The 20,054-nt window shown below is 40.7% G+C and overlaps 2 protein-coding genes across 2 annotated transcripts in view; one reads left to right on the top strand and one right to left on the bottom strand.

Moving 5' to 3' along the window:
• Positions 1-2,536: 2,536 nt before the first annotated feature.
• Positions 2,537-20,054, top strand: part of ccdc146 (coiled-coil domain containing 146) — a gene marked incomplete at its 5' end in the record, with an annotated part of 50,287 nt that continues 32,769 nt past the window's right edge. The window contains 2 exons of the mRNA XM_083935084.1: positions 2,537-2,612; positions 4,118-4,311. Of these exons, the coding sequence (XP_083791210.1) occupies positions 2,537-2,612; positions 4,118-4,311 (270 nt within the window). The remainder of the gene's footprint in view (positions 2,613-4,117; positions 4,312-20,054) is intronic.
• On the bottom strand, positions 5,108-15,390 carry fgl2a (fibrinogen-like 2a). The gene is made up of 5 exons (XM_083934981.1): positions 14,621-15,390; positions 13,633-13,837; positions 8,330-8,549; positions 6,948-7,118; positions 5,108-6,856 (listed from the first exon to the last, which is right to left on the bottom strand). The coding sequence occupies exons 1-5, from the start codon at positions 15,230-15,232 to the stop codon at positions 6,541-6,543; spliced, it is 1,524 nt and encodes a 507-aa protein (XP_083791107.1). The 5' UTR covers positions 15,233-15,390; the 3' UTR covers positions 5,108-6,540.

The following is a 20,054-nucleotide window of genomic DNA, read 5'->3' as shown; positions in this document are numbered from 1 at the left end:
GCCTGGTTTGTGAGCGGGAAAATGTGCAAACAAACTCAAATTAGGACATACACCCACACAACGATTGCTGTGGTTCTTGACCTGCTCTTACACAGTTCACAAAATGAGAATAGCAGCAGAGGTTACCCTCTTGAATATACATCCTGTTTGAATAAAACTCTACTCTATATTTAAGGACATGATTTAAGAGTCTACAGCCATAGATGCTCTGAAAAAATGAAGCCAACGCACAATTGCCATAAGCTGAGGCTGGCTCCAAAAGCATGTCTGTCCCCTTAGACCCCTATGTTAAAACCATAGACTGTATAAATAATTGACCTAGCCTTTAGGTCAAGGTCCTACGGTACTAGGTACTCGCCTATGGGAGTCATCATCTTGTCAGAGTTTGACTCCGACTCATTTCCTCTTACCAAAAAAGGGCATGTATGTGACGTTGGGGCGAGGAACATATGCCCATGTGGCTGACGTATACCTCCGAGGTGAAGTGTGGGATAGCAGCTAGCTGTCACTATAGAGGTTGCGCCCCTAATTATTCATAAACTTTAACCTCCAATAAAATAAAAACTAGCCTGGTACAAAAAATTCACTCGCCTCAGTGTTGTCTTAAGTAGGTTTAATTATGCTTTGAAAACAGCCTATTTAACATGGGGGTCAATGAGAAATTGCACTATTATGAAACCTGCCCCTAGTGGCCACTCGGCAAACTTCAACTTTTGGCACTTCTGCATTGGATCAACCAGGAAATCACTGTGGTTGGTGCTTGGTTAAAACATCCAACTTTTCATCAGTTTTGATATCTATGACTTATTTTCCTGTTAATGGCATCTGTGTGGGGAATGACTGTAGATTGTAGGCTTCTGAGTATATACATACACACACATATGGCATTAAAGTGTGTACCAAACAGACCAACATTGAGCAACCATGCTACTATATGGCTAAAAAGAGCAACAGCAAATTAACTTACCCACCTACTCATCTATAATCACAGTCTTCATTCCTCCTAACTACCCCTGGTAACTGATTCAACATGCACCATGAACATCTGTTGTAGATTATTAAACTTCACAGCAGATAATTCATGAATCTTGAGTCAGCAATTTTGGTTTGGTTGACGGGAAGACATGGTAAAACAACGTTTTAAAACACATATGTCAGCAGATGTCAGTTTGACTGAGATGAAAGGGTAAAGCAGCATCTGCAAAATATGTATGGACTGCTATGGTACAGTAAGCAAATACTTTCAAACTTTCAGGGTCCTGCTATTACCCCCAGATAGCAATTCTACGTTTCTCTCCCCCAAGATAGCTGTAAGACTGGAGCTTATGTTTCTTTTAGCCAAAAAAGGTAATACTAGGGGCACACGAAGGGGCATATTTTCATCACAAAATAAACTGGAGCCTGCCAGGATTCAGAAGTCTGCATCCAGATTGTTGGACAGGATTCAAGGTTAATTTTGAAAACTGGCTTCCGCAGAAACATTCATCCCAAAGCGGTGGGTCATTTGTTCACATTTAACAAGGGAACAAGGGGTGGTAAAATTAGGTCTACATAATTAACAGGTTTAATTACAGAGTCAGTTTTTAATGATCTAATCTGTTCAAGGAGGATGGCACTCACCTCCATTTCCTCTTCATGCATGCTGGCTCACGATGGAAAAAAAACGTGCATGGTGTTTGTGTCCTGCATGAACACTTGACAAGACTGCAATCGCTGGGAAAATCAGTCATTACAGTTGCTGACTTTGAGTACAAAGATAGTATATCTCCGGCTGCCAGAACAACAACATCGCAAGGTAGTGTACAATCAATTGGTCAGAAACTAATAAAAAGTTGTATAATGGAGAAATACATTACTGTAACAATGCCAGATTTTGGTTTTACAAGCATTGATACACAATATTAGGAGTTGTTTCCACATACTGTCAGAGGTTTTTCATATACATTTTACATGCCTCTCTTCCTGGTGCACATAATGGCACACTAACCTCACAGCATGGTAAATGCACATGCCTATGTTAAGTTAAGCCATGTGGTTATGTGAATTTTTGTAGACAAGAAATGAAACACTGAAAACAGCCTCTGAAGACGAGGGATATTTGTGGAATAGCCAGTAACCCAGGGTAAATCAGGAACATACCAAGTAGGTGAACACACAAGTCTGAAACAGCCTCCCGCAGTTCATCAATTCAAGGCTGACCATCGTGTTAAGGAGAAGGTGCTTCTTGCTTAGGATTCAAGACATTGTATTTAAATGCTTCCTATACTGTGCTACCTTTCTTAAATAAATAAAAATGGTCAAAAAAGGGGTTATCATGCCCATGTCTACCTTATTAATGCTGTCGGGAAAACCTAAAGAGAACTTTGTCTGTTTCATACATATTGTATGCACACAAACATGCACGCAGCACACATGCGTGCACGCAGCACACATGCGTGCGCACACACACACACACACACACACACACACACACACACACACACACACACTCACTGCTGAGATAACACATCCCTGCAGCTGTTGTAAGGAGTGAGTAATGGGTCATGCCAGCTCCCACAATGCACTGTGGGAAAGAAGCTGCATTATCACCATGACTTCTACCTTGGATTCAGGTCAGTTGAATCCAGTTTAATTTTAGTGCTTCCATTCAGCGTGTTCAGTCAGCTGGCCTTTGATGCCGGTCTCTGCTGGCAATGCATGACACATGTTGATGATGCTGATGTAAGACTACAGGCAATGCCTAGCCTATTTTACGCCATCTGCTGGACAGTCACTGCAAGTGAGAAATAATATACTTGGATTGTTTGAGTCTACTTTTTAAAACTTTAACATCTGTGTATATTATCAACTGTGAACTTGAAGTTGCAAAAGCTTATCATAGTTTACATGTAAAAAAAAAAGTAATGTGAAATTAAAGGATTCACCTGACGTTAATAGGGACGTATGACGTCGTTGCTATGGTAACCACAACACGCCATTCAACCAGAGAGAAAGTACGTGATTGAGTTTTGCTAACATTAACCTTGAATGTTATAGCTAGCTGTAATATTATAGAACTGCTCAATGCGTCAAGCGTTGGTTTTGTAGTTTCTCCTGAAGACGTATGCGAGGAGTGGAGATATTACAAAGTAAGTCTTTTGCAAAAGTGTTTGTTTCTTTGTTCAGCAGACCGACACAAACACAAGGCCAACTTGCTTGTAACTCGTTTGCACATATTCAACCTTTCCTCCTTTTTTTTTTTTACAGCAATGTTTCTTTTTTTCTCAATCCAATACGCTCAAGAAAACCATCCATCTATCAGGGTCTTTACATTTGCGAAAGTGCGTGACAGTGTCGTCGTCGGTGTTTTAAAGAAATCCAACGTTATTTTGTAAGAACGCCATTGTTCAAACGTTCTAACTGACCTGCTGCTTCCTCAGGCCTACATTAACTCACCGTAGACATCACCGTAGTGAAGGAGACCATTCTTACTGCGGTCAACAAGGCAAACATATATTATAAAGCACCATACGTACTGTTATATCAGAACAATAAAACCATAGTAGCTTTTCATAACACAGAAGCAGAGTAACATGTTTTTCATGTTATAAAAAAACAAAACAGTGACATGAAAACAAAAAATAAGCAAAAAAAAAAACAACAAAAAGAAAAAAGACAACAAAAACAAGCAGGTTTTTTTTTTTTTTTACCTAGTGTCCTTACTGTCTACAGCTTTTTAAATTTGCCATTAGGATTAAATGTTTTGGGGGAGGCTGTTCCAATATGTTACAGCTCTATGAGCTTCCATTACCAAGTGCATTGGTTCTGGGCAGAGGCAGGGTAAACCCATAACCCAAGGCCAGTAAACCATAATGTAATGTATTCTGTGGTAGGTAGGCTATGGAAAACGACTACAATCCCTCAACTAAATGCACTATAATGTACTAGTTTGCCCTTGTTCGTCTCTGGTTACCCTGTGACCCGACCCGTATACATATTTTTTGGACTAACTCACCTGGAATATGTAGCACATGTTTCAAGATATCCATCCTGCAAAGCCTATTGCTTTTGCTTATGTTTTTGTAATAATATCCTTCCACCATACTTCCTGTTTCTCTTTATGTTTTGCAATGTGCAGTGAGTCTATCTGAGGAGCAGCAGGATAACAGGAAGCCCAATAGAGGAGAAGTGGAGGTGAAAGAACAAGAGGGGGTGGAGAAGAGAATGGAGGACATCCCTCTAGTGGCCCTTGCACCTGCTTCACTTACAGAGGAGCAGCCCTCTGCTACTACTGATGTTGCTGCTAGTCCTGTTTTCCAGTGCCTAGATGAGGTAAGACTCATAAATGTTGTTTAATGATCAAATGATTTCTTCTGAATGACATTTTAGAGGTTTCATAGGAAAGACAAACATCACATTTGGCAGTTGCAGTGACAGTAACTACAATGGGGCGGCTGTTGCTCAGGAGGTAGAGTGGGTCATCCACTAATCGAAAGATCAGCCGTTCGATCGAGTGTCCCTCAGCAAAACACTAAACGCCAAATTGCTCCTGAAGGCATAACCATTGGTGTGTGAATGTGCATCTGAATGGTTAAATGATATTATGATGAGCAGGTGGTTACTTGCAGAGCAGCACTTGCCATCTGAGCATGAATGTCTGTGTCAAAGTAGTGTAAAAAGTGCCTTGTGAGTGATTGGAAGACTAGAAAGGCACTAATTACCATTTATTTACTCTAATTACTTAAAACGTCAAGGTAATTTTAAATTTAGAATATATCTTGTACATGCATTTGCGTGCCTTAAAATTTTATCGTAAAGTACATTGTTTAAACAAAAGGGAATACTTGGAACTTGAAAACATTCATGTGGATGAGCACAATACTTTTTTATTATCTTGATCGTCACATACAGTAAACAGACATAAAGGTCACTGGCCCACAATTTCATTAATCTTCTGTGAAGTTAATATGAACTCATTCTCTTGAGTCAACACCCCATTAAACCATCCCATCATATCATGGGCATGCAGCACCTCATCCCTCCATGCAGGCGTCAAATAATCTGCACTCCAGAATTTGGGATTTATACTCATGGATACTCATGCTAAACTTGTATACATTTTTGTATACGTTCATTAAGGTGCGTTCATAAAGATGAGCAGGCATCAATATGAGATATATGATCAATATCAAACTACCAAATACTGCAATGTACACAGCCATGTAATTAGAACTTTATTATTTTTTTGATATAAAAAGTGCATATCTTTTGGCATGACAGTTGAATATGAATGATAGAAAAGATCAATATTGTACACACACACACACAAAGCTTCAAATACACACATAATTACTATTAATGGTCACAATAATCTTTAGTCTTTATCATTGCTCAGATATCCACAATCATTAGACCATATGACCTGTATAAAAGCTATCATACCTCCCAAAATAAAATAAATACTGTACACGTCCTTAAAGTGAAACATTTCTTTCCCCATCCTTCACAGTGTGCATAGAATGGATTAAATGATGCTATACAGTTTTTTAACATTAGGTGGCAGTATTGTACAAGTGGTGTTTTTACATGTGAAAAGTGGTGCGTGGCATCAAAAGATGAGCAGTAGTTCAGTGCACCCAGAGATAGTGGTACAAAACAATTGAAACCGTTTTTCTTGCAGCAATGTCCAGCTCCATGGCTGCTGTCAGGAAGAATTAACTAGAGTATCAATAATGCAGAATGTACTTGGGAATGAGCCAATCTATCTCAGGCTGCATATTATTACTGGGATGTTTTATATTGTATTGGATGATGAAACATTAGCAAAGTGTCCCAGGGTAATTAAATAACCGACACAGAAGCTATTAATGGTGCACTGCTGCCCAAAGCGTTAAGTATATGACTTCCTGTAGTTATTTTTTTTGTTTGACTCTAACTCCAGTATGAAGTCTTTCACAATGAATTTCAGAGCCACTCAAAACTGTTTCATCAGCTCCCGTATACCTCACTTGAGTGGCTGCTGTTAATTATGAAACCATTTGGAGCAGAGAAAATGACAGCTCATTAGTTTTTACTACTACTGTGTGCTGTGCTGTGTCTCAGCTGGGTTTATAGCAGAAGGAGGCAGCAGGACAGAAAGTGGGTAAATGTCAGAAAAACAGTGAAAAAAACTCTCGTGGTAACCCTCCATATAATATTATGGCCCTTATAGGATGCTGGCCTTTACACTGCATGTGTGTTTTTTTATTCTTCCATCACGGTTCATAGTCCGTTGTCCTTTAGTATCATCATTTTAATTCTACATTTTGAAGACCACATCACTGCAGTTGGAAAAAGTAATAGCACAGTTAAATTTTCACAATAATTTTTTTTTTTACTGCATTCAAAATGTCAAAGGGCTTATTTTTGGTGTACACATATGCGTGTATAAATGTGTGCAAATGCATGACTACTGTATGCGCATGTGTATGAGTTTCTGAGTCTACTTGCTTCATTTTCTGACTGTCTTTGTGTTTGTCCATCTATCTGTCCGTCTGACTATACTAATATTCACCTGTCCCCTTAAGGAGCATAGTTCTTAGGCCGCATCATCATCTTGACAGTTTTGAATGCCTGCCTGTAGTTAGTAGGGTAATACTCTGTCGACATGTTGTGCCATGTTCCCCAGAAGATCCCGTTCCTGACTCCCTTGTACCTCTTGTGATAGTACTTCCCGTTGAGGTTGGCAGACATGCAGGCATCAAACCACCAGCCGGAGCTGTAGTAGGCGCCGCAGTTTCCGGAGGGATACATGTCGTTGTCCCGATCGGGCGTGGAGAAAAACTTCTGGTCATGATTGAAGTGCTTGTTGAAGCTGATGGCGTTCCCAGCTGTCCCACTACAATAACACATCGATATATTTAAGCTACGGTCCCTCTTTATAAATATTTGATCACACATGTATGCTTGCACAGAATCCATTATAGTACCTGTATCCACTGACAGACAGCCGGTAGCGAAGGAATTCATTGGCCACATAGAACTGGTCGTACTTTGCATACTCCCGTACACCCTCAAAGTCCTCCAGCTCGATACGCAGGATCATGTCTTTGGCTTTTGTCATCAGGTGGATATGGTCATTGCCCAGCCAGAACTCCCCTCTACAGCAGAGGGAAAGGTGGAGCGGATAAAAAAAAAAGATTATGAACAAGCTCATATGCTTGTACACTTGATTAGAAAGTGAATACAGACTGAATTAACTTATCGCCAGAGGGGAGAAGAGGAAAGGAGGAGATGCAGGGAGGGAGTAGTGTGACAGTAAAAGAAGGATTAGAGGAGATATTTTTCTTTCAGTGGGAAGTTATATTAGATCTGTAACCATGGTTATTCCCCATATAAAACTCATTTCTACAGGAGCAAAATGATAACTGGGACGGTTATCTGAAATTTGAATCCAGTTACAATAGAGGCACAGCGTTAAAAACTAAATTGTTAAAATGCTGCTTCCCTCCATTTTCACTTAAACCTTTTATCAAGTTTATTGTCTTTTAAAAGGAGTCAGATGTCCTGTGGTCATTTATATTTATTTGGTTCTTTTACATGTGTGAGTCAGTGACAGTGAAAACAGGTGGTGAATAAACAGTGATAGTGGGAACAGGTGTGCATGGTTGGGTCCTCTAAGCTCTGAGTGACTGGGCTAACCCCAGTTGTGGGTGGACACTATTTTGTAACGAATGACATTCTGTTAAAGTTGGTTCATTGATGGCTGTGCACAGGTTGCTAAAAATTTGTCCCAAGTAAGCGAGGAATCTTGAGGTAATATTTTGTTTCCTTTTGTTTTTACATTTATATCAGTCTAGTTCACCCTTATGCTAACCTGAGCAGATGGTGGATTCCAATTAGGTGAGGCTGAGAAGATGACAAAAGACCAGTTTCTGGCCCACAGTTGTGGGGGAATAGGTGGCAGCTTGCTGTATGGCTGTGGGTTGTGGTTGTTAAGGTGCACTCAGCTTTGCTTAAATTTCTTCTTAAACTTTTTGGGATATGTGTTTTGCTGGGATTTCTTTCTTTTGTTTGCAAAAGGGTTGTGCTGGGGCTTTAATATTTCACTTCCAGAAAGTTGGGTGACTTGAAAATTTAGCTTTAGCCTTTTCCACTAAAAAGATTCAGATTCATGCTTGTATTTTGTGTTTCTACTACAACATGTTTAAACATGGGGTCACTTCTCACTCAGTGTTTGAGTCCCCAATTTCTTGTGTAAAGAAGAACCTGAATATGCACATTCCATCTACTCAGCGCAACACTAAGAAGTCTATCACTGAAATCAGCAGCTACAGTCTAGGAATGAACGCAATGAACGCAATCCCATTACCTGAGATTCCCAAAGCCTTTCTTATACTCGGCCCATGTGCGGTTGAAGCTGACAGACCCATCAAGCCGTTGCTGTATCACGGTCCATCCGCCTCCAAAGGACTCCATATCACAGAAGACCTCAAATGTCCCATTGCGGGGATCGGGGGTCACACGATACACACCATTCTTCCTCGCCTCCAGTATATTGTAGTCTGAACAGTCCCGAGGGGCTAAGATGACTGTTGGGAGATGGAGAGATGAGGGGGGATGAAGAGAGGGCTTTTTTTAAAAGGGGATGTTACTGGATGATATTAAATAATCTTTTTACTTTGCTCTGGCATTTTTCTCTGCCCAACCAAGAGACAGTAATAGAAACAGCCCCTGAGGCTGACGAAGACTGAAGAAAGGAAAAGAAAATGCGATAAGCTAACAGGAAATCCAGCTTTAACCCATATGGAAGTTCTCATCCCTGCATTAATGTCCGGGGCAATCTATTCAAACAAAAAACAGTTTAGTGTGAACCTTATCCAACCTGTTAGCAGACTATTCCCCAGTTCATTGTGTACACAGCGAGTCATCAAGCATAAATATGCGTACGTAGTAAGCCCTTGAGAGCACTCTAGCCTATCCTCTGCTTCTCAACATGATGTCCTCTCTGGAAATCAAGTTTAATATCAGGACTCCAACTTGAAAGAAAGTAAGTGAAAGCACAAGTGCCACTGTCAAAGGATAAAAGTGACCTTCCCCTGTGCTGCACCAGAGGCCCATTTCATACAGCCTCACTCCTTTCTAAGATCCCCCTACCCTTGCCATTTCTTTTTATACCTGCCCACTTATTTCTCTTTCGCCTGTCCCCTGGGTTGCACTGCTGGCTGCTGACCCCATCCACAAGCAAGGTCCAAAGGCCCTTGTCAGTTAGCATTTGGGATTTTAAAGGAACAGACTTGTCATAACGTGGGAAAGTGTAAAACTGGATTAGAGAGGCGACTCCCTCCCTGCACGTTCGGCACCCGGGGCCTAACTCATCCTGACATTGGGCAGGCTGCATATGGACCCCTACTGAGTTTGTTTGACGCAGTGCATTGCAAATACAGTTTTGTCATACTGTTTAATCTATTTAGTGGCTTGGTAGATTATAATCAAGCAAAGGTAGGGGCGAGAGCACACTGATTACAGAGGGCCAGACAACAGGTTTCTTGAAGTACAGGGGAGGGGAAGTCTAGACTGAATAGTCTGTTTGAGGATAGTGTGTTTGTGGGTCGGAAAATTGTTAAGTCATGCTACATCCAGGTACTACCGGGTTAGATTTAGGTTTTCTTCTCCCATCAGTATTATTAAATAAAATGGAATTGTGTGTAACTACAGTAGTACCGGATGAACAAAATAAAAGCACCGTGTATTTTTTGATGCTTTGACTCTGTAGCCATCTTCTGCATATCCTATCCAAATATGCAGAATACTCTGTGCACAATGGCTGCAGATGGTAGATCACTTCATATGGAAAGGAGTGTATCCTTGTCACGTCAACGGTTCTGTCAGCACTTGGTATTCAAAGTATTGTCCTGTAAATTTTTCACTGTCTCCTTCACTTTAAGTGAATGTAGTTTCTCCACTTCACATCTCCCCCTCCTTATTTGTCCTCATCTGTCTGGGCAGCCAGTGTCCCTTAGAGCCATCTCATCTGACTGCCTCTGGCACTGTGCCTGACCTAAATAACTCTTAATATCATCCACTTATACAGATGTCCAAATTACGGTTGGCTGATTGGTTGCTTGACTGTTGAGGCAGCTGTTGAGTCAAATGAATGGTTAGTTGGGTGGCTGTCTGCTTTGCCTGATTTCTTTAGTACTTACTAACTTCAATAAAAAATGTCCCCTTGTTATCTTAAAGGCTGATATTTGACATGTTGATAGACGACTTCTTGACCAACCATTACACATTGCCTGTTTGGACGACTGCACACGGATTGACATGAAAGGAAGACAACTCTGTTTTCAAGGAAGCATGCTCTGTGACAACCCGTCAGCTAAGATGGAACTGAAGGAAATGTGCATCCAAAGTGATTATAAGATCTTTCACCACAAAAACAGCTTATAATACTACTGTCTGTTTTGACAGAAAGAACCTCATCCAAAAGCAACGCCCTTCCTGTAGGAAGTTGTGTTCCACCACATTGCAGACAAGCTGTTCCTGACAGCATAGCAGACTGGGCATTCATTTTGTGTTTATAATTGAGTTAATGTAGCTGAACAGTAACATGAATTGCTATCCATTCACCTCAAGGCCCTAATACGTCTTACAGGAGTCAAAGTGAAGATTAGTGCTTGCAGCAGGGATGGGAATTGGCAGGGTGTAGGGTGAAATAAATGCTTACCACACTGAACTGAGTGATAAAAGCATCTTGACAAATGTACCATTAGTCCTGCTTGATGGTGAAATTGCAATTCTACATTGGCCTAAAATGTTTTGGTAATGAAAGCCGGTGTTTTATTAGCTATGTGTTCCTCATCAGCTGCTGTATTTTTGAGCTTGGAACAAAGTAGTGTGGATCAAGGGAAGAGTGTAAATGTAGTGTAGTGTAGCCTTGCAAGCTGTACCAGTGTGGCTACTCTATAAATCCCATGCATGTGTGAACATTTGCTGGCCAAGAATTAATCACTACAGGGTCCTATCTATGTGGACAAAATTCACTTATGTTATATGTGAATATCTTGGTAACCTGTCCCCTAAAAATAAAACTGCATTCTCAATTACATTTCAAAGGGAAATGTAATTTTGTTCCAGATTATGTTTGTCATTGACGTATCATAAAAACATTAGTAATTAAAGACTGCGTAGGGAGGAGGTCAGGGTGGATGGGTGTTGGGTCATACAAACACAGGACTTTGAACAAGAAAACCGTAGTTTGTGTCCCATGTGAAACCAAAAGTCAAAAGCATTGACTTATTCACATAATGTGCTTAACCTACATAGCATACCTAACTTGCACACTTAATTTACCAAATTAACGTAGTTATGTTAACCCAAACCATGATCTTTTTATAAACCTAACCACATAGTTGTATTTTTCAAGTCAGAACATTAACCACATGTTTAAATGCAGTTACGTTGTATGGGAACGTAATTTTCTAGGAGACAGGATTGCTTAGTATAATTTGTTTCTCTTGCTATGGATGAAAACAGAATTTCAATTTGGGTTTGTGCAAATGTAACAATTATTTGATGATTTAGCTCCAATTTGGCAGCTGGATCATTTATTCAGGAGTCAGGGGAACCATTCAGCAATGAATTGCTTCAGTAAGCACTTTTGACATTGTGATAAACAACCGGAAAACACTTTTCACTGCAAGTACTTTTTCACTATGGAGTGTCCCTAGCAAGTAGAAGTACATATTAATTTAGCATCTGGTGTTTCTCATATAAAGAGACTTCACACTGGAAATTAAATGAGATTGGTATGAGTATGTTAAGAGTAGTATGAGGAAAACCTCTCTAAAAGATCTCAAATGTTCAGTCCATATCAATAGTTAATTTCTTTCTGAGTTAGAGGCATCACTTGAGTAAAACAGCAATTACAGCAATTGTTTATACTCATGATGTGAAACTGCCAAAGTCTCATCATTCCATTTTAGTCTATTTCCATGATAACAACAGCTGTTTCTTGTCTGGATTGACTTCAGACACCATCAGGCACGATTTTCCAACTCCCGGCAGAATCATTTGCTGGTTCTTGAGTTTAACATGACAGATTGATGTACAAAGACAAGTGTTACTGACCCTGTGTGCCATCCGTGACTAATGTTGGGAAAGCCGCCCACATTACTTCTTATGTTGTTGTCAAGAGATAATGAGAGCTAGTTGTTTTATGCAGGAATGAGCACTCAAGAGCGTGACCTCCAGAGGAAGAGAGAGGCAAGGATAAGGCAAAGGGGATTAAAGAGAGAGGGAGACAGGGGAAGTTATAGCAAGAGAAGAAGCGAAAAAGAGTAGAGATACGAAGCGAAATGTTGAGATGTAGGTGGGGGAGAGAGGACAGGATTGGAGGCGAGTTTGAAGGAGAAAGAGAAAAGTTTAGGGGGGAAGAAAACAAAGGAAGAGAGAAAGCTGGGCTTCCCTTCACACCACTGTCCCAGCTAATCTACTTAAAAATAAGCTCACATTTCCACATAAAAGCCCCAATATAGTGACACATTCTCATTCACTCATGCAATATTGGGATATTATTCAGCTTCAGTCATAAAAGAGGCCTGCATTTCAACTGTGCCCTCATCCAAATAAGCTTTCACATCGATGTAAAGTGGAATGTTTGTTATGCTTTGCTGGTTTGCAATCCCTACTGATACGTCTTTTTCTCCATCATGAGGTTCTAATCCTGTTAATCTTTGGACTTCCTCTTTACCAAACTGGAACTGTTGCCTTTTTAAGGCTATTTTTCAAATGTTCCCAAGTATGTATTAGTGTAGGCGCTAGGTATCTGTCTTTCCTCTCCCCTTTTTGAGTTTCTACATATGGAGGGTTGTGGAATGTCAAGGCACATGAATTAGTTATATAAGAGGTAATTTGAATGCTCACTTTGACCCTTTGTGATATAGCTTCACTCATGTACAGGATGACCTCAACCGTAAGCTATTTTGTTGTGATAAATTTTGTTATGGCTGCACATAGCTGGCTGAGGCTCTGCTATAGTAATGCAGTGGACGTTTGAGACTTTTGCAGAGAAGCTGATGGAAAATCCCTCTTTTTTTTTTTAGTTCACATTATGCTGTTCATATCGGTAATGGAGAAGGCATGTCGCAACAAACCTCTGTGTGTAGCTGTCAATGTCACCGTCAGCCTGGGAGATTTCATTGCCCAGAAAGAAAGGGCTCGTAGGGTGAAGGTGACCGGCGAGAGTCAAGTTGTTTGTAGTGATTACAGTTCACTATGTTCACTTAGGTATGATTGGATAGATCCTACGCCAGAAAATGCACCTCACAACAAACTGGGTTTCATTACCATAATAATATCTGCGATGAATTTTAAAGTAATAGTAAATAATAGAAGCGGAAAAAAAAGAGAGAAATGGCTTCTTGGTCATGCTCAGAGAGATTGCAAAAAAATGGAATACATGAGAAGAGGGGAGGCTTCTTTGAAACAGCAAAGATGGAACAGAATGGAATATAACACAATAGAAAACACATAAAAAGGGCTTTTCAGTCAAAAGAGAATACATGTATACTAAATAACTGAGAAGATGGAGAGGGCTTTCAAATGAGATTGGAGCATTCAAAGCAAAAAATAAAAAGGTGCTTAAAAAAGTAATCTTAGTGAGAGAAGGCTTACACTGAGGGGTGTTCTGTACTGCACACTGGGTAGTGCAGGTGGAGCTCAGTTTGTTTACCACTCCAGTGATGTTCTCCACCCGCCTGTCCACCATAGCCTGCACGTTTTCCATGTTGATTAGGTTGAGCCCCTCCAGACGACCCTGCATAGCCGAGATCTGGTTCCTAGCATTGCGCAGGCTGGCTGACATCTTATTCAGCTTCACCTGGGAAGTGCCAGAGCAGGGGGGGGGGGGGGTGCAAAATTATTTCTCTGCACAGAATACAAAGCAGGTGGATTACTAAAGTCACCAGTTCCCTTCATTGTTTTACCAGCCAATTTGTATTTTAGGATAGAAATGGGTCTGCGTGATGGTTGGCCATCTGCCAAAGCGCCTGTGAGATTCAACAAACTTACCAGACAGAGCAATAATGTACCGCCATTTGGCTGGTGCCTAACACTGATTCCCCACCCTGTTTATAGTACCAGGAATTTCCCCTGGAGGACTGGTGCCAGGTAGGACTTTACAGGTCTTTTAACATCTGGCCAGTTTACATTCCAGTTGGGTTCATTTGACTGGACACATTTAGGTGACTTTGTTCCGACTGTACAGTGTTTATAGAGCACATTCTAGTTTTGTTTGTTTAGGTCAGTAAGGCACTAAGATCTTCACAAGGCTGATAATGAGACCGGCTTACTGGGGATTTACATGGCTTTGACGGAAATACAGAAATTGGTGCAGTGCCACTATTGCGCTGTTTGTACAGACCTTTACATTTTGTTTAAATGGTACAGAATGTGTACTGATTTAACACTATTTGAGCAGTGTCAAAACTATTAATTATGCTTATTTAGATTAGACTGACAAAACATACACTAAACTTTTATTCACATCAAAAATATTATCTGTGTAAACCCAGAGATTTAACAAAGTATATTTGTAAAAAGTATTGTTCATTACTATGTAAAATCCTGAATGAAAAGTGTGAGACTGAACCGTGCCTCTTACCTGCATCTCCAGCATAGTGCTCGGACTCGGTGTAATTTTCCCAAAAATAGAACCATGCCCCAGTCCAGCAATGTCCACAGTAGCTCCAGGGACCATCCCATCTCCCCTCTCTTCTTGGCTGGACCCACCTTGCATGTCCTGTCCTGTTAGGTCCAGTCTCATCTCCTCAGCATCTCTCTGAATGGGGACATGTGTCTGTTCCTTGTCAGTTTGCTGATGTCCAAAAGCTCCATTGCCCCGTGCCCCACGGCACTCCTGGCACCCGCTCTTCAGCTTGTTGACCACCTCCTTGAGGCTTTGCAGCTCCTTCATCGTTTTCTCCAGCAGCCTGAACTGCTTCGGCAGCTGGATGGTGAGTGGAGGCAGAGTGATCTGGTAAGGGCAGTCCTCCCCCTCCTCTGCCCCGGCCCCGGAGCTCCCACACTGGCCTGAGGGTCTCAGTTTAATGGGGCAGGAGGTGGGTGTCCCAGATTCAGATCCCAAAGAATAGGGTCCTCTAGCGTCCCATCTCTGATGCGAGTTGACGGGGAAGTCAGCTGCCCGGCTGATACGCGGCACCAAGGTGGCTGTAAGCAGGAGACTGGCACAAACGCAAAGCACAATTGTCCTCATTTTTCTGTGTGGGATTTGTAAAGGAGAAATAAGTGTGTGTAAAGTGAAAGTGCCGTCAACTGCCTCTGATTTGACCTCAAAGTGTCTGAATATGTGTCTTTCTGTGCCTGCAGCTGCAGATTGTAAGTATAGTGAATGTATGTCCAGTATCCTATTGGTTTAAGAGTGTATGTGTGTATGAGCACTGCCTGCAGGAGGGAGAGCGCAGGGGAACTGCCGCTGCCTCAGATAGCTGTGTCATTAATATCAGGACGAGGGTGGGAGGGAGGGAGAGAGAGGGCGGGTGCTGAGTTAGAGAGGATGGGAGGGGCAGTCCTATTGCGTAATTTTAAACACCATATCAGCAGCATTGTGGAAAGCCACAGAAATGCAGACGTTGGAATGGGGAGAGAAATAAAGAGAGGCAGGGAGGAACGTAGTTTCATTGCTTGCAGTTAGTGCATCCTGCCTTACTCTGAAGTGTGCTAATTTCCCTGAAAAGCAAAATGACTCAGTTGAGAGGAACTACACATTCAACTGACATCAGGCTGATGTTTTTCTATCCATGTTGTTCTGTGACTTTGGAGCAAAACAATTAAAAGGACTCGTCCCCTGACCCAGTTCATATTCCAAAGTCAATTAGGCACGTAGGGGCATAATTAATGTAAAATCCATGGTTAGCCAGTATTAATAATTAAGATTGTTTGTTTCAATTTGTACAAACAACTTTTTTATTATTTAGAATGCTTGCTCGGGATGTTGCAAATTAAGCAAGACAATTCTGAATCAGTTTTTACCTCAATCACAATCAACAATATTGAAAACCTGCTGGTACTCTGCCTTGATTCAATATTTAATATCTCCTATTTAATAGAGTTACAGATGGCACAATTAAGTCTAGAGCTACATTAAAATTTGTCAAGCCAAATCCATTTACATTAGATATGTTCAAATGGGGGCGGCATCTTGGCATGCTGTCCTGAGTGTACCCAGCCTTACACTCAACGTCATTTGAGATTTTTCTTCCAAAAGAAAATATAGCTTACATCATATTCTATTTTGTTTCCTATATTTTTTCGATGTAGTGTCCTTTTCTGAGTTGTCAGGAAAGTTTGGACTGTGTTTAGACGGCCTCTCCATCTCTGGCATGAACAAAATATGGAAGTTCTAAATCAATTTCTAACAGCAGAAGGCACACCTACAGCATGTCACTGAAATAAATGCAAAACAGCCTCTCTTTTTTTAAAACCCCAAATGGCTCTGCCGCCTCACAAGCTGTCAGTGTGGATATCATTAATTGAAACTGCTGGCTGCTCTTTATTTATTTTGTGCTGCTTAATGATTCTCTGGCATTTAGAGCTTTGTGGAATAGGCTCGAGTTTTTTTAATGAAGGGAAATGGGACATTTTGGTCGCAAAAATTGTTGCAATAAACAAAGCATCAAAAATGTCAGGTTCTGGGACCCCCTGGACAAGATGATACAAGTCATAAACATTTTTGTAAAACTTGTTTAGGGCAGCCTAAAGAACTTTCTCTCCCCACCTGGCAAGTCTTATTTCCCTTACACCCATCGTAGGGGGAGCAAAGGTCAGAAAACTGGAATATTGAATTGTGTAACTGAAAGTGCCTTGCTCAAAGATCCTTTCGATATGACAGATTTTGGCTGACAGGCGAGTTTGGCACCTGCTTTTAAATGTTATCAGATGTATGGCCCTAGTCTTGTTGGCTCAGTAGGTCATTATCATCTATGGTTAGCTAGATCTCCCATCTGCATCAATGATGGACACTCGCTGCATGACCACAGCGCTGTAAGATTACATAGTTTGAAGAGCGTCAATGGTAAGGAGTAGTATAAAGAGGAAAAAGTCATCCAAAAGGCAAATGTTGAGGTGGTGGATGGGTCAAACAAATTCAGTGAAACCAAAAGTCAATGTAGACTCTTTTTTTTTTTTTTTTTTTTTTAAATTAAGCAGGTTTACTTTAGGTTAAGTTTCCTTTCTCAAGTAACATTCCTTACATAATATTCTTAACCACAAGGTTAGTATTTTAACCCAAATCACAAGCTTAAACTTAACCACTCCGAGAGCGTTAAAGTGACGCCAAGAGGTCCTGACCAAGGAGGACTATTACCATCTGAAAAGGTAACAACCTTCCCTACCTAGTGGTAGGTGTAGCAGGCACCTTCAAACCCATATCTAAACGACCAGTAAATGGGGTGAAAACGTTCGATACAGGTGACTTTAGACCCATTCTTCTCATTCTCACCACTTAATTCTATGGCCCCAGCTCTTGGTGAAGTTACACAATGACTGACTTAATGTAAAATTTATTACAACTTTAATTTCTCCGACGTCACCATTGATGGAAGATAATAAATTATTTATGAATAAACAAAACACTTGTTTTGCCTGTAATAATGATGTGGTTATGTGGTAATTTTTGGTGGTTTTTAGATTGTCTTAAATTAAATTGCACTCATACTCTCCCACACACATTATTCATACCTTAGGCAATTTCATGAAGCATCTTATAGTAATGACTAAGCCATAAAGGCTATAAGCACAGTGAATCATTCATAGTTTTGGAACGTAACCCAGTGACATTTACAGGGATGTTGCCCTACTTGGAGTCTTGTTATAAACTTGTAGTAAGATGATTAACTTGGCCCTGATTATTTGTTTTTGTGACATAGCGATTGATCTAGTGTTTTATTTGCTCCACAACCATGGGTCACACAATTGGATTTTCTTTCTGGGACATTGGATGTCTCATGCACATGTCATATTTCTAGAGAAGTGACACAGTTATCGATAATTGATTTCATCTACCGAAGTGGTTCTCAGCCCTGATGGCGGAACACGGCAAGAAAGGGAAAATATTACAGCACGAAACTTCTTCTTACAAAATGATTCAATCTAGCTGTAGGCTCAACTCCAGTTCAAACAGTCAATATAAGGACATGGAGGTGGAGACACACACAACAGAGAGGGATGGTGGTTCTCTCCATCACACAGTGGATTCCAGCGCCGCTGTACCTCGGTGGTCATTATTTTTATCCCTTTGGGTTGAAAGTATTAGCCCAAAGGTTCTTTTTGTTATACACTTCACATACCTACTGCCCCACAATCTTATTACTGAAAGGTTTATTGCTGTCCTGCAGTGCAGATTACATGCTTGGGGGGAGTAGATGGACAGGTATGTGCGTCCATGTGCCTACATAAATATCTTCCTGTGATTGTCTCTATCGCACTTCAAAGATGGTCTGCCACATGTGAGCCTTATGCAGCCACCCCATAAAAGCCTTCAATACTCAATACCACTGAAGATAAGTCTTGGCACTAGAATTAGAGAGGCTGCCCTGAAACCGCTTCAGGCTGCTTCCCTCAGATAAACCCCCAGTAAATGGAAAGGATGTCTGTTGCATCTGCATTGTTGAAAACACAACACTGGCCATAATATGATGTGTTAGTCAGCTACAAATTCTGTTTTGAATTGTTATTTTTGATTCAGTGAGATGACATAATTTAGCATGTTACCAAAATGTCCTGTATTAGGTTGCATGACAAGTTGAAGAGATCTATCCGGACCAGATGACCCACTTAACATTTCAAGATGTATGAGTGAGAGATTTAACCGAAATGTGATCATGAAATACTTCTCAGGTGTTTTGCTAGTAGCAATGTGACCTTAGGTGGTGACTGCTAATTTAAAGTGACTGAAAAACATCTGAATAAATCATATTAATGAGAGCTTTAATCTACATCATTCACAACTTTCATATCTCTGTCCTTCTAGCCCTTGGAACGTGGTCGAGCTCTTGCAAGCACATTTGACAATAGCCAGATAAACAGTATAATGGAATCTAAAAACACAATTGGCTATTCCTAATGTTTGAAGTCGGGCTGAGTTATCAGTTTGTTTGTATTTGTGTGTGTGTGCGTGTGTGTGCGTGTGTGTGTGTGTGTGCGTGTGTGTGTGTGCGTGTGTGTGTGTGTAAAATCAGAGCGTTGTGTGTTCATTGCCGTTAGATTACCTGCTACACAGTCTGACCTGAGATATCCTCAATTCTGCAGCTCTTTGATACAGACAAGGCTATCCCTCATTACCCCCCTACTCTGCCAGCCTGGCTCTGGAGATAAGAGGGAACAACACCGGTCTTCTGTTTCTATCAATGTTTACACACACGGAACTATGTTGCCACAGAGAGAAATTTAACAACAACTCTCAGTGATAACTTTCTCTTTTAGAAATGCTGTTGACCTTGCTGTGTTTTTGTTTGCTTATTACCAAGGTTTCACAGCTGTGTATCTTCTTTAAGATCATTCCGGGCTAATGGTACCTGTAATCTAAAGAAATGTTGCTTATCATTATGGATGGGCCATTTTCACTGATTTTTCTTCTCCTTTTGAGATTGGAGATAGTTGGAGGATTGTTTTTATACTTATTGTGATAGGGTGATATCTGTAATATCTGCTGTGATGATTAAGGTTTATTAAGCCCAGCTTGGGTTAAATCCTCTTTACCGTCATCAGGGAGTCGGGCTTTGTTGTGGTCGATACTTTTGTGTTGGCAAGCTCAGACAGATATAAAAGTGATTTTTCTTACAACAGTAACTGAAGCTTGAGCATATTACAGAAGACATAAAGCAATTTTTGTCAGAAGTTCTGACTCTTATGACATTTGAAACTGTTTTGGAGTCTCTAGTGATTTATTTTTAAACTTCTGGAACTTAATTTTATCACTGAATAGTATTACAAAAGTGCTTACTGGTCAGAATTGTAGCATACAGTATATCGTCCTATTGAATATTCTGTCCAGAAAAATTGCAACAAGAGATTTCCAC

The sequence above is a fragment of the Echiichthys vipera genome, assembly GCF_963691815.1.
Source record: "Echiichthys vipera genome assembly, chromosome: 20".
In the NCBI taxonomy this organism is placed as follows: domain Eukaryota; kingdom Metazoa; phylum Chordata; class Actinopteri; order Perciformes; family Trachinidae; genus Echiichthys; species Echiichthys vipera.
The sequence above is the reverse complement of the archived record's forward strand: the minus strand, read 5'-3'. Positions and strand labels throughout refer to the sequence as shown.

Excerpts from the sequence above, each read along its gene's own strand:
- fgl2a (XM_083934981.1), bottom strand. The coding sequence starts at position 15,232 with ATGAGGACAATTGTGCTTTGCGTTTGTGCCAGTCTCCTGCTTACAGCC. Across the intron at positions 8,550-13,632 it reads AGTACAGAACACCCCTCAGT|TCATCTTAGCCCCTCGGGAC; the intron begins GTAAGCCTTCTC and ends ATCTCCCAACAG. Across the intron at positions 6,857-6,947 it reads CTGTCTGTCAGTGGATACAG|TGGGACAGCTGGGAACGCCA; the intron begins GTACTATAATGG and ends GTGTTATTGTAG.